At 42.2% G+C, this 15,775-nt stretch overlaps 1 protein-coding gene across 8 annotated transcripts in view; it reads right to left on the bottom strand.

The window, feature by feature from the left end:
* The window catches only part of HDAC4 (histone deacetylase 4), a 426,792-nt gene that overhangs the window by 102,347 nt on the left and 308,670 nt on the right, over positions 1-15,775 (bottom strand). For 6 of the 8 annotated variants that reach the window (XM_019492145.2, XM_014594242.3, XM_019492147.2 and 3 more), the window contains 3 exons: positions 12,220-12,336; positions 11,933-12,131; positions 4,498-4,730 (listed from right to left, as the gene is read on the bottom strand). In XM_019492145.2, coding sequence (XP_019347690.1) covers positions 4,498-4,730; positions 11,933-12,131; positions 12,220-12,336 — 549 coding nt within the window. The remainder of the gene's footprint in view (positions 1-4,497; positions 4,731-11,932; positions 12,132-12,219; positions 12,337-15,775) is intronic. The other 2 variants (XM_019492149.2, XM_019492150.2) reach the window with 1 other exon arrangement.

Genomic DNA, 15,775 nt, shown 5'->3' with positions numbered 1-15,775 from the left:
TCCCCAATCACTGCCATCTGCTTTCTTAACTGGTCCCTCACTCCCAATTTACTACTTTCCCTCTTCCACTATGACTTTGGTCCTCTCTGTAGTTCAGTCCGATGGATTCTTGCCTAATCATTGGCAGGAGTATCTTTAAAGACAAGCTTCCTATTCTCAGTTCTGGTTCCTAGCCCCATCCTGGTCAGCTGATATTGCCCATGTAGTCCTAGACTGCAGCATCCTCAAACACTTTGTACAGGTTGTGTTTCTGCAGCCTGGTCAACAAGAGGTGCCATAGATGACTGAGCATACTAAAAGAAAACAGAATATTTGGAAACATTACCTGATAAACTCGCCATTAAACATATGCAAACTGCATTTTTTTTCCAAAACCTGAGAATGGTAAAAAGAAAATAGAAAACAAAACAAAACAAAATGTTCCTGACACAAAGGAACTCTAGCTAAATTTCAAGCCCCTGCTTCAAAGCATGGAAAAGCTCGAAATTTTCAAAATAAAGATTATCAGAATATTTTAAAATAGGCCAAAAACAAAGGCAGGCAAAGCAAGGCAAAACAAAACAAAACAAAAACTCCCTAGCACTTCAGAAATGGCCAAACTATTCCATGTTCAGTTTTCCAAAAATGGCTGATGCAGACACCTGACATCAAACATTTCAGACTGAGTGAATAAAGTTTGACAAAATTGGAAACCATTAAAAACAAAGTGTCATGAAAACGTAAGAAAGGACAATACTAACAGCTCTGTTTATAATTAAACAACAGGAATCCATCACATTATTTCTGATGATGTACCTATTCTGCACAGAAAGGTTCTAAAATATCTGTGTTCTGAGAAAAAAAATCTCTCTCTATGTCAATTATTGGATGTTATCTTGTGGGCTAAATCTGCCACACGTCTGCAGACATATACAGTTAGTTGCTATATTATTTTTACATTGATTTAACACATGAAAACAAAATGTTCCCATTCATTTAGTTTAATTACACTTTGTTTTCTGTCTTCCATAGGAGCAACACATCATTTTCAGGCTATTGAAAGTAGCATAAGTCTGCTTAAAACCACATATGTAGTTCAAACTCCTGGGAGGTCTAAATGAAAGTCTAAATGAGTTCAGTAGGTACGTCACAGGGAATGTTTTAAGAACTACACAAACAAGCCACTGAATTGCAATTTATTTTCTCATACAGAAACTCCGCAGAAACTGTACCTACTTGCCTACTTCTAACAATCCCGATTTTAAACTTCACTACACAAAGCATGTTTGGAGTGAGGTAAGGGAAATCTCCAGGGTAACAGGAGCTCCACGCCACATCAGTTTGCTAGGCTGAATGAAGTCCAGGGCTGGCACATGCATTGCATAGTGGCAAGAATCCAGAAGTACAAGATTGACGTCAGCCGCTTGTGTAAATCATCTCATCTTAGCTCTATTCTATAAACAAAGTGTTTAGTTTTTTTTCTTGCTTTAAATTGTTTCTCTCTTTCTTACTGGAAAGATTTTTTTTATGGGCCACCACACAATCAGGCTAATCCAGCTCCTAAGAGTTATGTTTTCTCATAACAGTGAAAATATTTGGAGAAACATCTACCATAAATGAAACCACAGCAATCTGAAAAGCAAACTTGCAATCAAATTTTTCTTTTGGTTTGAAACTCACTGTCAGTGTTTTGTGGGTGGGTGGGTGTGGCACGTGCACATGTGTGCACACGTGCATCTGTGTCTCTCTACTTCAAGTAAACCAAACTTAAGAAAAACAGCTTTATATTTTTCTTAAGTAACCCAAACTTAAGAAAAACAGTTTTATATTTTTTAAAAGACCTAATACAAGCTCAGAAGGTCAGAAGAGAATCAAAATTATAAATGTTGATAAATTGTTATGATAGATTTTGTATTTTTTAGCAATATACCTGTACAAGTTTCAAAGATTTATTTATATATATCTATATACAGACAGATTATTTTGACTGGAAAGGGAATGGAATGCCTGTATTAACAAATGGCTTTGTGCACAGGCAACTGGTAGGGAGGGGCGGGGGGGGATGTGCCCCCCTCCCCGACAGGTCCGTCCCCACCACTGGTGGTTTCTGTGGGTGCTTGCCAGCCCCAATTCTGCCGCCACTGACAGCTTCTGTGGGTGCTCACCAACCCCATCCCTGCCGCTGACGCCAGCAGCGGCTTTTACGAGTACTCGCCAGCCCCGTCCCTGCTGCTGATGCTGCTGGCAGCTTCTGTGGGTGCTCGCCAGCCCTGTCCCTGCCACACTGACACTGCCAGTGGCTTCTGTGGGTGCTCACCAGCCCCGTCCTCACTGCTGGTGGTGACGCTGGCTTCTGTGGGTGCCCCCCCAGACTCAAGAGGCGCCAGTCGCCTATGGCTTTGTGCAATATATATTTGTTTATTTGCTGTTCTTCAGGCTACTCACAAAATGCAAGATAATGTTTATTTTGATAGTACATTTTCATATTTAAAGCACCTGATGAATTTTAGCTATTTGATGTCCAAAAATGCCTCTGTGCAGGGGTGGTATGGTATGAACCCATATTCAGATGTATTACTGGAGACAGAGAAATTCAATGCTATGCCCAAGACCATCAAGAGAGAGTCAGCACTGTAACATGGTACAGTAGAACCTGGATCATTTGTATCTGAGTGGTTTGGAACCTGCTTAATTTGCAGGAGGTTGCTGAATTAAGGACAAGCAGCTCCTTTTAAATAAAAGCCACAGCAAATAGCTGGAGCACCTCAGCACTTCCACACAACTGTTTGCGGAAGCTCTGTTTACCCTGAGTATTTCACAAACCCTCGCACTTGTAGGGGTGTAAGGAGCTGAGCCTTGTTTAAAATTCAGGATTTTCTGGCTCCCACTGCTATTATTCTCTTTCAGAAGATTTTGCCCGGTGAGAAAATCTTAAAAATAAAACAATGAAATAACCCCCCACCGCCTGGCTCACTCCCCTTATATCCTTTAAAAGGATTCAATATTGAATATTTCCAATTCAGCTAATGTCTAAGCTTGTTACCACTAGAAACTCTTTCTCCCTCTATTTTGCTGTTTAGCTTTATGCTACACACTTTCCCCTCCTCCTTTTCACTAATAAGCACATGAACCTTTTTCTCTATATTATGCTGCTTAACTGCATTGTATGATCTCTTTTCTAATACTGGCAAAGATACTGATGTGGATGAATGGCACACAAGATTTAAAAAATCTGACTGGAAAACTAGTAGCATAAATTCTATTTCCTTCCAAAAAACCTGCAAACATGTCTTTTTCACTTAGATTAGGGCTGTCCAACTGGCAGCCCATGAGGGGATTGGAGCGACTGCCCCAGGCCCCGCGCTTCAAGGGGCCTCGCAGAGCTGGGCGTAGTAGCCATGGCTACTCTGCGCCATTGCCGGCTTTGCACCTGGCCGCTCGCTACCCCTCCCCTCTGCTGCCGTCACCACCGATGGCTTCTTCACATCCAGGGCACGTGAGATTGGGGCAGGGGCGGGGCCCCACACGAGCTGATTTGCCCCAGGCCCTGCCCCCTGCATGGGTCAGCTCTGCATGCAGCCCACAGGATCCTGCCCAGTCACTGCTCCCCTCATTAGTGGTGGCTTGGGGATTCAAACTCCCCCTTCTGCATCAACTTCCACTTCCTGCCCCCACTCCTAGACAGGAAGTGGCACAGTGGAAAGGGGCTGGGCTATTCACGCTACATGTGTGATGGGACAGAGGCTTAAGCTATGCTGCACGTGTGGTGCTAACAAGCCAAACTGTCCGTGTGATGCATTTAGGATGGCCATTGTCCCTGTTTTATACCAGACCATCCTGTTTTTAAACCTTTTGTCCCCTGTCCATTTCTCAACAAGGACTGGACTGCAAAAAGTCCTGTTTTTTAATTCATTGGTAGAAATGCAAGTCAATCACTTGTCCTCACAATTCTATTGGCTGTGCCTAGACCGGGGTGTTGCACAGCCAGGAAGTGCAGGGTTTCCAGCCAGGAAAGGAGGGCAGTGGCCTTTTTGTGGTGACCCCACCCCTTGCCAGTGATTGGCCAAGGTGCAGTAGCCCCATCCCTCACCAAGGGGATGTGTCCTATATTCTGGGGATGCATCAGTGGTCATCCTAGATGAGTCTGGCCAGGAATGGGTTGCGGCTAGAAGCGGAAGGAAATTGCACGTGGGGTAGGGCAAGCCAAGCTGCACGTGCAAGAGAGGTGGAGGCCACTAGTACTGCAAGAGACCCAAGCAGCTGCATCCCCTCACCTAGTATGCCACCATCAGGCCCCTGACCACCAGGAAGTTGGACAGCCCTTACTTACATGATGTGTGTAAACTACTGCATCCTCTCTCATGCAATTCCCAAATTCTGAACAAGGATGAAGACCAATTGATTATACAATAAGAGATCACACATACTGTAGCAAAAGAAACCATTAGATAGGAATGCTGACTAAAGGACACATTAAAATTGCACGAGTGAGAAAGAATATACAACCAGCGTGCCTACCTTGTTAATGTGCAGTTGCTGTTGCTGGAACTGCTGTTTGTGTTTCTCCAGAAACTGCTGATGCTGCTGCTGGATCACTAACTGCTGGAGGGCTTGGGCGTTCTGGGGCAGGGGAGCAGACTGCGTGCGCCCCAGCGGGCGGTGCTGCCGGAGCTTGTGAATTGAGGGGGAGACCCGATCTCCACTGACCACTGCATGGAGGGGCAGTGCCCCCAGTCCTGAAAGATACCAGTCTGAAGATAATATGAAGGAAAAAACAGCAGAGAAGAAAAAAGAAAGAAGAAAGGAAGGGAGAAAATGGCTGTTGAGTAACTTTGATGGTGAGAACAATATAGGTATTGTTAAAACCAGCCACTTTGTCATTTATAGCTGAAGTACAAGCCCTTAAAAAAAACAAAACACCCCCCAAAGTAATCAGTTAACATTAGACAAAAGAACATTTTCAATAATCACCTGATACATGGTTTTGAAGCTTCCAGGGAAGTTAACAGTTTTGGAGATTAGTAATGAGATGCAGAGCCTTTCATTCCTTGATCAATGGTATTAATTAAAATCAAGCTGGCAAATAGGCATAAAGAGTTTACTTACACAACATAAAAGTGTCTCAATCACTTCCTAGCAAGCAAGTGTAATCACAACCTGTATCCACTGTCATGCTTTCTGGCAGCCTCAGTAGAAATATAAGCAATGGAAGTATCAGAGGGGTGCCTTCTAGCACCAGGTTAGCCACTGGAGACATTGGGGAATTCTGGCTTTCTATTGCCCTATGTATTGTGTAAAATAGCATGACAACTTCAAGTGTAATAACCCAGTACTATCTATTAAGACATTTTCCCACGATAAATAAATAAAAATAGTTATATCAGTATTCTCTACACTTGGAATATTGAATACTGAGAATACTGAGGCAATGCTTTATAACTAAGGCAACTGGCAAATTTAGGTTGCCTGCCATAGCATTTGGGTAAAAAATGTTTAATATGTAAACTGGATTTCTTTGCTTGGACTATTATTGGGTGCTAAGAGTGCTGATAAAATTAAAGAACATTTAACAGGAAATACAATCCTTAAGACTACATACACTTCAGATAAAGGAAGGAATTCAACCCCCACGCCATTCTTTCTACAGGTTTTTGTTGTATTATTATTATTCCATTTATCTCCAAAGTGCATGGCATCTTTTGGCTATCCCCAGATACTCCATTACTAAAAATATGGTTGTGGGATATGGGTCCATTTTAACTATATGCCCTTCCTAACAATTTCTACAAACCATCTGTCCAAGTTGGAAGGGAGTACTTTGGAATAATGTGAGAGTCCACGTCCTTGATAAATTCTCTCTTGAGTGACTGACTAGCACTGAGAGTGTTCTGCACCTGACTTCTCTCTACTGTCTATCCACTGAAAAAGGTATAATTTCTCAGCTGTCTGGAAAACTTACTCTCACAGGACCCATTTATTTTTATAGTAAGCTCTGTATTCTTTTAAGGTTGTTCAACTGAAGTTTGGTTAAGTCTGATGTCCAAAAAGTTTTAAGAGGATCACAGTAACGGGCTTGTGGGTAGACTTCCATCATTCACACCAGTATAAGTCTTTATGCCACGAAATTCCTTGCTTTAGGCCTTGCTGAAAATCACTGGGCAGCTACAGAAACATTGTCTCAGAGTAACACTTCACAGACAGAAGTGCTCACACTACTTATTTGATTTTCTACCTAGGAAACTTAGAAACATAATACCCATTCAATTCTGACAGAAAAAAAAAAGTGGCAGCTGAGGTGCTCAAGGGAAACCAGCTCTGTTAAACCTTTCTAATGAAAGTCACTTTTGGTGAGAATAATTGTGTCTTGAATGTGAATAAGGCTGCATACACTTCAAGCAAAGACATGTTCTCTGTTCATTTTTTGTGGAGTGAAAAAAGGTAAGAGACTGCTCTTTTGGGCTTTGCAGGGTATTCCCATTCAATTGTAAGTAGTTAGCAACCAGACAGACAAAGTTAGATGATCAGTTTTGGAATCAGATAGGTAGTTTCTGTATCTTTTAGCTGTAGTCTTCCCTGCAGCACCTCTGCCACAACACCAAGCAGGACTGGTTGGTGAAGGCCATTTCAGCATCAGCTGGAACAGTAGCTGTGAACCATGCCAACCCAGGCCGAGACAGCCAGCTGCACCCAGAGAAGATTATGGTGGACAATAAAAAACCCCAACTCAATTATCAATTAAACAATTTCCTTCAAGAACTGGTGGCAGCCACAGACTGAAGCCTGGGAGCAAAAGCTGTCCAAGTACAGACCACTAGGCAATGCCTTGAGGGAGATGGATTACCATGTGATGATGCAGGTGCTGATCATTTGGGCACTCAGAGCATGAAACCCAAGTAATGAGAGCGTCCTGAGAGCCTGCAGGATACCCCAGTACTAATCAAGACTGATGAGATGCTACACAATCTGGCCCGACACCATCAGATGGTCAAGGGACATTGATGTTGAACATATTACTTGCCAATCTGGAGAGCTAGCTGAGACTCCCTGTCAGATGAAAGAGTGGGGAGATACACTGAACTGTCCCCACTCCATACCATAGACTTGCCAACACTACTAAAATTGTTTGAGGATTTTCCGGTACGGAAAATTCTCAAACAATTGCAACCCATACTAGAAAGAGAGCCTATTCTTAAGATCTTCCCAGAGCCATCCATCCTAGCCTTCAAACAAGCACCCAATCTCGCTAACCTCATCACCCGAAGCAAACTTCCTCAGGCCCAGAACACACCAAATGAATCCAGACCATGCCATGACAAGAAATGCAAAACCTGCCAACACATCTCCACCACCCCACAATTACTACACCCCACAACAGAGCCATCAGCATCCCTGGATCTTACAGCTGCACCTCCAGAAATGTAATATATCTCATCCAATGCACAAAATGCCCTGATGGAAAATACGTAGGAGAGACCAAACAACAACTGCGCCCCAGAATGAATGCACACCGGAAATCTATCAAAGACAGAAATACCCAATTACCCGTGGGGGCACATTTCTCACAAGAAAACTGCTCTCTCTCCAATCTCTCAGTCCTGATCCTCAAAGGAAACTTACAAAACGCTTCCCAGAGACAAGCCTATGAATTCCACTTCATCAACCTCCTGGATACTAAAAATCATGGACTAAATATAGACATTGGATTTATGACACATTATAACCTGCCTGACATCCGACTCCCTAGGTACTTCTCCACTATTCATCCCCCTTCTGTCCCCCGCCACCCCAGCCTGTCTCACCCACTGACTCCCCTCAGTCTACATCTTCACTGACTGCCTATCTCTTGTATGCAGACCAGCCAGCCTCTGGCTTCTTTACTTTTCATTCCATCCAGGAAGAGCACACACCAACTGCTGAAACTTCCTCAGCTTCACAAATGGTTTTTAAACCTGAAAGCTTGCTTAAAAATTGTTTTCCAACTATTTAAGTTGGTCTAATAAAAGATATCAGATTCACCCAAAGAACCTTGTCTGCCAACACTACTAATGCTTTTGAATATTCTCCATCCCAGCAATTATACACTGCTGAATCAGGAATTCTTTACAATCTAAGAACTGTGTAAAATTCCTTACAATCTTACAACTCTGTACTAATGCAGTTACATGCATGCAGTTCTGTCTCTTTTTACCATAGCGTTGTAGTAAAATGTCCTAACCACTTGCTCTGGGCTAACGTAGGTAGGCTGCATGACTAAACCCACATCTTAGAGTGTGTTAATATAAAACAACTATGCAGGGCCAAATCCAAAAGAGTGTGGTGATGCAGTCACACCACAATTTGTCGCTGCTGTCCCCAGCTGATATGTGTGCAAGGGAAGCCCAAGAGCAGCTCCTGCCCTGTTCCAGCTGCAGGCTGTGGCTCTACAGGGTCTCAGGCTCGGCAGGAGATAGTGGCATGCAGGTTCCTGCTTCCAATACCTGCTCCCTTCCCAGCCCTTACCTGCAGATCTGCCCCGCTGGCCACACGCAGGTGCTGATGCAGGCATAGGGGGAGAACCAGAGTTGCGCCTGTTCTGCATTGCAGGGAGTGACAGTGTGGGAAGCAGGGCTTAGCTGGGGACAGTAGCAATGTGCAGGCCCCTCCTTCCACTGCCTGCTCCCAACCAGTTGGTAACCTGGGGTGGTGGCAGGGGGGAAAGAGGGTACTTACGGGGCTGGAAGGAAGAAACTACTTGCTGCCTCTATTGTTCCTGGCTGAGTCCAGCACCCCACACAGCTGCATAGTAGGAGTGACTGGGCCCCAATTCCAGGTCAATTGGGGACAGCAGTGACAGTGTTAGCAGGAGGCAGGTCAACCCCCTCCTCCCCCCCCAACACTTCATGCACCTGATCTATGCTTGGCTAACCAGTGTTCCTTGCCAACCCAGCAGCTACAGCCATGTCTTGCCTCCCCACCTGCCATGTGTCACACCCCCACTTTAGGAAATCCTAAATCTATCCATGCAACTATGTACTTATGTAGCTACCACATGTAGGGTCCTATATTGTCTTCTAATTCTACCAAGCTAGGTAAAAACTACAATTCTAACATTTTCTCAATAAAGCTTTTAAATCTGAAGGAAAGACTACAGAAACTATTGGACAGTCAAACAGATATACAGAAAACATTTGAAGAGTTTTTAAGATCTCTTCTTATGGGAAGCTTAATCATGTTTTCTTTGCCCACTGCAAGGGAAGGATAAAACTCTCACTTATTTTTTGTATTTTTAGTTTCAGGGTTATGCAAATTTCCCCAATCCCATTTCTTTGAGGGCAGCACCTTTAACAACAGCCTAACTGGACAGCAGGGGATGAGATAATTTGTGTATGGCTACATGAAGCTCCTAGAAGAGCACTTTACACATACTGGAAGCTTCCTTAGTCATCCTCTTATGAGGCTTTCAGGGAGGTACATATATACTAGGCAGCCTAATACAGAAAAGCAAAGGAAACTTCCCTGATTAACTTGTGGGAAGAAGGATGACTGATGGTAACTGAGGCTAAGAAAGCCCCCTTTCGGGAAGTGAAATGACATATGTATGTTTAGATTTAAGTATCTTACAGGCATACAGAACAACGTCAGCCATTTATTCTAGGCACCTTGGCAGGATTTTCATTGCAATCAAACTACCAGCTGAGTCCCAACCCAAAGAAGAGATCTTTCTTTAGCTGAGACTCCCCACTCCCCAGAAATCCAATCCATATTTATTACAGCATTCCACCCATAACACCAACAAGTCTGGACTATTCTGCACCAGTGATGGGACCCAACTTAAAATCAAAGCCCACAGGGAGAATATTTCACTGCTAAACTCCTTTTCTTTTAAATTCAGGGGAATCATCGCAGAGCGATGAAGCAACTCTTTCTTTATATAGTCCTACGTAGCAAAAAGTAAACCCATAAATGGCTTTCAGACACCAGCACAACCAAGGAAGATGCCAAAACACTGGAGTCCTGCAGTGTAAATGACCAACACCAAGCAGGCACTGCCTGCCTGTGGCACCAGCTATGTCCCCTCAATGACTCAGAGTTCTGCTGCCAGAAAAGAGTACCGGAAGCTGACTGGTATACTCAGTCAGCTACATGTAAGAATGAGGCAAGCCATGCAGATAATCTAATACAGGACCAAAGGCCCATTTTGGCTTGCTGCGTCTTGTAGCACAGCTTGTGAGCAACAAGAGAGAAGGAATGCCACCCCTTTTGACTTTGGTGACCTTTTTATTATCCTGGATAAATGAGCATATCAGAGAGAACTAGTAACTTTTAGGTGACTACCTTGTCTTTCACATTAAAGGGTTCATTTAAGGATATATTGTTTTTCCCGATGCTGTGGCAGACCAGGAGGAGGAGGACAAGTGTTTCTTATCTTTGGTCTCCTGGCTGAGAGGGTTTATCATTTGGGAATGGAAATCTTCCAAGGCACCAAGGAAAAGCCATATTATATATATCACAAAACCAGACAGCTTTGGAGCCAAACTGAAAAATGCCTTGAGGAATTTGCTCAACCAAAGTAAAGAAAAGATTCCTGTAGAGATAAATGAGAGATGTACCATTCCTTCTGCTCTGCAGAAGATAGTATACCACCTACTGCACAATTCTGAGAACAGAAAACACTGAATGGCTGGCCAGGGGGAAGGTTCAGCCTGCATCCACAAGATCAAGGCAGGCTGGAGATCCCCTGATAGATGCTACAGACTTGCCCAAGGGAAAAAGAAAGCTTTGGTGACCAGCACCCCTCAGGATTTCACTCTACAATGCAAATTATCACAGGTATAAAAGCCACACTCTGTCTATAGATTAAGTCCCAGAAGACAGGGTAGAGGTGCACTGATAGATGGTCTATAGATTCAGTTAATCTATAACACTGGGGGCCAACTTTTCTGGCAGGCATGCCATAAGTCCTGCACCCGTATTGAGTGCCACTCTGATCCTCTGCCCCTGTCTGACCTGCTGCTCTGCTTCCCTCTCCTCATCCCTATCTGCTGCTTGTTATGCAGAGGCTATTGTGCCATGTGCAGCATTGCATGTCATAGGTTGGTCACCTCTGGTCTATAAGGTGCACCTCTGCACTAACTTTATACTAACAGAATTAACTAGCTCTCTCTTTGCCTACCGTTTAAGCCTTAGAGAATGCCCTGGTCTCTCACCTAAGCTATGTATTGGGAAACAAAACCCAAACACTGCCCAGAAGAGAATGTTATCCTAAAAACGTATCCTTTTTTAGAACAGATATGCATGTCCAGTCAAGCACCCACAATTGGACAATTTTGAAAATACAATACAGGGTTCATATTCAAAGGGGTTAATGTAGTGCTTTAAATCCTAATAATGAATGCCACAAGTTTATTATCTTTTGAAATTTAACAGTTCTAAGTTATAGTCAAAATATTTACTGTAATTATAAAAAAGCCAGAGATTTTACTATTGGACTTTATTATGAAAACATATGTTTCGTTGTAAAAAAAGATTAACAGTCACTCAGTAATTATCACTAAGAACTAATTAGGTGAAAAATAGAGATGTCATTCATTGAAATCTAAGATAAAATCTTCTCACTGTCCCTTTGCTCCAAATGGCTAGGATTCTATTATTAAAATAATGAATGTGTTAACATTTACATTTAAAATGTTATTTATAAACTACTTGACCTTAATTATGCTAAAATAAGTAATGTTAGCTCCTTCCACTTCTTAAAGGCACATAATTTGGTCAATCTCAGACCTTTTCCAGTGTTGTATACGTTTACTGCATCAGTGAAAAAATGCTACAAAGTCGCATGCTAAAACAGTCATGATCTGATAGATAAATGGTACTTTCTTGTTATTTTTATCGAACAGGATTTACTCCCCCTCCCTGCTCCCTGTTATGAGCTGAATATCTTAAAGTCTTTGCACATCAGCTTTGGTGTGCTCACCTGTGACTAAGGGCGTTTGTGCAGTTGGTTGTTCCAGTAAGACCATATGTTGCAGGAGAGGGTTGTGTGCAGTTCCCCCATCCCTTTCCAACGTTGTAGTGCTCAAATAGGGAGTAAGGTGGGTGCCAGGAAATAAAGAGATCCTCTGTTGTAAGGTTGGAATAGCAAGTCTCTCAGCATCCTGCTGTCCTGATCCCCCCTGGAAATGCACAATTGGCAATACATATATAGCTTCTGAATGAGTCCATATAACCACAAAGCAAAAAGCTACATTAAACATCACTTACGCTGGAAGGGCCAGTTGCAGGCAGTCCTAATGTTATGTTGGGCAAGGAAGGAGATGTGTAGAGAGGAAGCTGTGTTACTGAACCTTCGCGATTCACTAGTCTGTGAGCCAAGCTGGTCTGGAAATACAATCAAGAACACTGTCACAACAGGAGAGTGTACAGAGATTATACTGAAGCCATATTTCTGTTCTGCCTCATTCACAAACTGCTGAGTACAAGCCACATTAGGAAAGGAAATGAGACAGAAATAACAAAAAAGCAAAACCTTCACTTCAGATACTAAAAGATATAGAACTTAAGGGCTAAGTCATGTCTGCGGTCTAGCCCAAGTAATAGGGATGCGCACAAAAATTCATATGTGTAATCCTTCCTGAAGGCAACAAAGTTGTTTTGAAAGGTCTCATCCACTGGTCTGGCTATAACAACCTCTGACCTAGTCACAGTCCCCCACAGGAATGGAGGACAGAAGAATCCATGAAGTGTGATGCTTTTCTCCTGTAACTAGTCATAAATCCCACTTACATCAAAACTGTTCTGCAGTCTCCCTTTGGAGCTAAATTCAGTCCAACACAGCAAGCAGGAGTTGCATGCAATTGTCCCCAGAATCCTCACCCCACCCCCCACCCAACTTTTCATGCAGGAAAATCTTCAGTTTCTTTGTTAAAAGATGGTCCAAGCTTCACTTGCCCCTTAGGCTAAGTACAGACAGTCAAAAAGCCCTGGGCTGAAAACTAAATCTTTGCAGGTTTCTCTAAACTACATAGATTGAACCAATAAGCAAGTGAACTCACACTCGCTTCTGAAACCAGAAAGGCAGCCAGACCCCTGTAGTGGCCCATACCAGTAACCACGGGGAGGGGTCAATAAGGCATGCCTCCCAGCCTACTGATCATTGCCAAAGCCTGTAGTGGGGGCTTTAATCCCCCATACTTGCCCAGAGCTGGGCACAATTCCCCCAGTCATGCCCCTTCCTCAGCCTCTAGGCCAGCTAAGGAGGGAGTGGGGGGAAAACCCATCCACCTGGCCTAGCACCAGAGCCCACCCCCTCCTCAGTCAGCCAGAAGAGTGATAGTGCTCCAGTTAGGGAACAAAGGGGAGGGGCAGACCCTGCTCTGCTGCAGCAAACAGCATAGTACAGGGCTGCAAAGCATCTTGGGATACTGGGGGACTGTGAATTAGCTTGAACCTGGCAGGGGTCTGGGATAGAAGTTCCATAAACCAGTTTGACCTAGATCAGTTAAGTCTGATACTACATCCAACTAGGTTTATCTTCAATCAATGTTGGCCATTTTGAAAGCGGTTTAAGTGCACTGAACTTCTGCTCTGTTACAGGTTTAAACTAGTTTCTGATCACTTCTGTCCCTAGCCTTACAGGACAATGTCAAAAAAATATATAACGCACTAGATCGACGCTCTCTTCAGCTGACCATAGACAATTATGAATATATTACTCCCTACTGGGCAGTATAGGAAAGTTGGGCTAGAAGTGACCTCACAAGGTCATCTAGTTCAGCCTCCCTGCGTTAAGCAGGATCCTCCCCAACTGACACAGCCCAGCCACGCATCTGTCTACTTTGCTAGTGAAAATTTTCAGGGATGGAGATTCCTTGGCTTCTCTCAGTAGCCTGTTCAATGCTTGACCATTTTCATAGTCATAAAGTTCTTCCTAATCTTTACCTGCATTTCCTCTATTGCAGCTTGAGGCCATTGTTCCTAGTCCTGTCCCCTATGGCAGGTAGTTTAAATATGCTGTAGTTCCAATTATGTAGCTTTGATTTGATTTTCAGGGACAGAATGTGAAATTAACTGGGTCGATTACATTATGTGTAATGCAGAACTACTTTAAAAAGTATTTTTTTTAATTTCACAGAAACTACTGTTTATAAATACTAAAGGTTTTATTGCAAAAATTGGATTACTAATAATTGTTAGATGGGCATAGTTGCCGAGTTGTTAAAGTGTTTTGTTACCGCTCCAAAGACATGAATTCAATCCTCACTCCAGACTCATGAGAAAGACTGCTCCCAGTTACTCTAGCTGTAAATGGACACCTGCTTATTTGGGTAGGAGTCAAAGGTGGCAAATGCAAAGCTAGCTATGCCACTCCTGTGCATGCTGTTGGCTAAAGAAACTAGCTTGCCTTGACCACACTAGCCTGGTGGGCTGTTCAGCTCCAAAGAAACTAAGGTTGATTTTTTTTTAATTTCCTGAGGTCCTGGTGAGAAAATAATTGTTATGATCACGCTGAATTATGCAATAGAGAGTTTTCTAACTTATGAGTCTATGGTTAAAAAAAAGGTTTTGGAAACATTTCTCATTCAGCTTTATCTTTAAATACTAAAGAGAATGCATTTATGAAGGTGTTCAATAGTATTTTATTATTTCATAGATGTACTTTAGCATGGCTGTGAAAGGATTTTAAAATTATGAAGTTGAGATATTTTTATCCAAAGTACTGAAGTCAATGGAAATTTGCAATTAACTTCCATGAATGCAGAATCAGGCCTGTTTGCAATGATGAAAAGTAAAATAATTATCTTTTATTTCTCTTAAAAACCACACTAAACTGCAAAATAAAGAAAGACTTTTGCAAACCATAAACAAAACAGTATATACCTGAGACTTATTACTGAAAATTAGAATTACTGAATACAGAATGAGAAAGGCCACTCTTCTGTAAGACTAATGCTAATGATAAGGACAGGGTAGAGGGGAACACAGATAAGTAGCATGGAAAACTCTGCTGGCAAAGATGGCAAATATAATTTTTTAAAGACCGCTTTTCCAAACAAATATTTTACTCACTTGTTTCAATTTTTGAGTCCCTTCCTCTGTTTGCAAGTTTATTAATCAGAATTATTAAAAATGTATTATAGAACAGGTCTCACTTTTCTTTACAGGAAGAAACATTTTATTAAATAAGTTTTCATCACGGCAAAATAGGAGAGCAGTATGTTCTGATACTAAGTAGCGTGTGTGTGCATGTGTATATGTTTTTACATGTACATAAACATACGTATAGCATGTATGCATGTATATTCGCTTATTTGCTGAGGTAATTTTGAACATTTCCTGGCAATTTTTCTTTAAAGTATTTTCAAAACATTAGTGTAATACACACTGAAAATAAGATAGGTACTGTAAGTACTGAAATCTTTAACTGATCTTGTAAAGGAAACAAAATAACATCTATTTACTCTTTAAACAATCAATGCCCATTTAGATATGCCTCATTCTCAGGAGGATTTATTTGTTTTAAACAAAACTGAGTGAAAAAGGCAACAGTTTGAAACCAACTCTGAACACAATATTTAAATTCCATTATCATCATCTTAAACATACAGGATCCATCTATAAATTGTACATAAATGTCTGTAGAATTACAAAGCAATGCAGAATTCCAGCACCTACAATTTATCTGTAATCAGCCACCTTTTCTGTAGTCTTATATCAAACAAAATATCAATGAATGCCAAATGCCCTTGCAAGTTGGAAAAACAGTTGTAAGATTTAAAAGTAAATGTATGTATCTATTGTAAATAGAATGGGGCTGCAT

This window comes from Alligator mississippiensis, chromosome 4 (genome assembly GCF_030867095.1).
Source record: "Alligator mississippiensis isolate rAllMis1 chromosome 4, rAllMis1, whole genome shotgun sequence".
Classification (NCBI taxonomy): Eukaryota; Metazoa; Chordata; order Crocodylia; family Alligatoridae; genus Alligator; species Alligator mississippiensis.
Note: the sequence above shows the minus strand (reverse complement) of the source record. Positions and strands in the feature narration are given on the sequence as shown.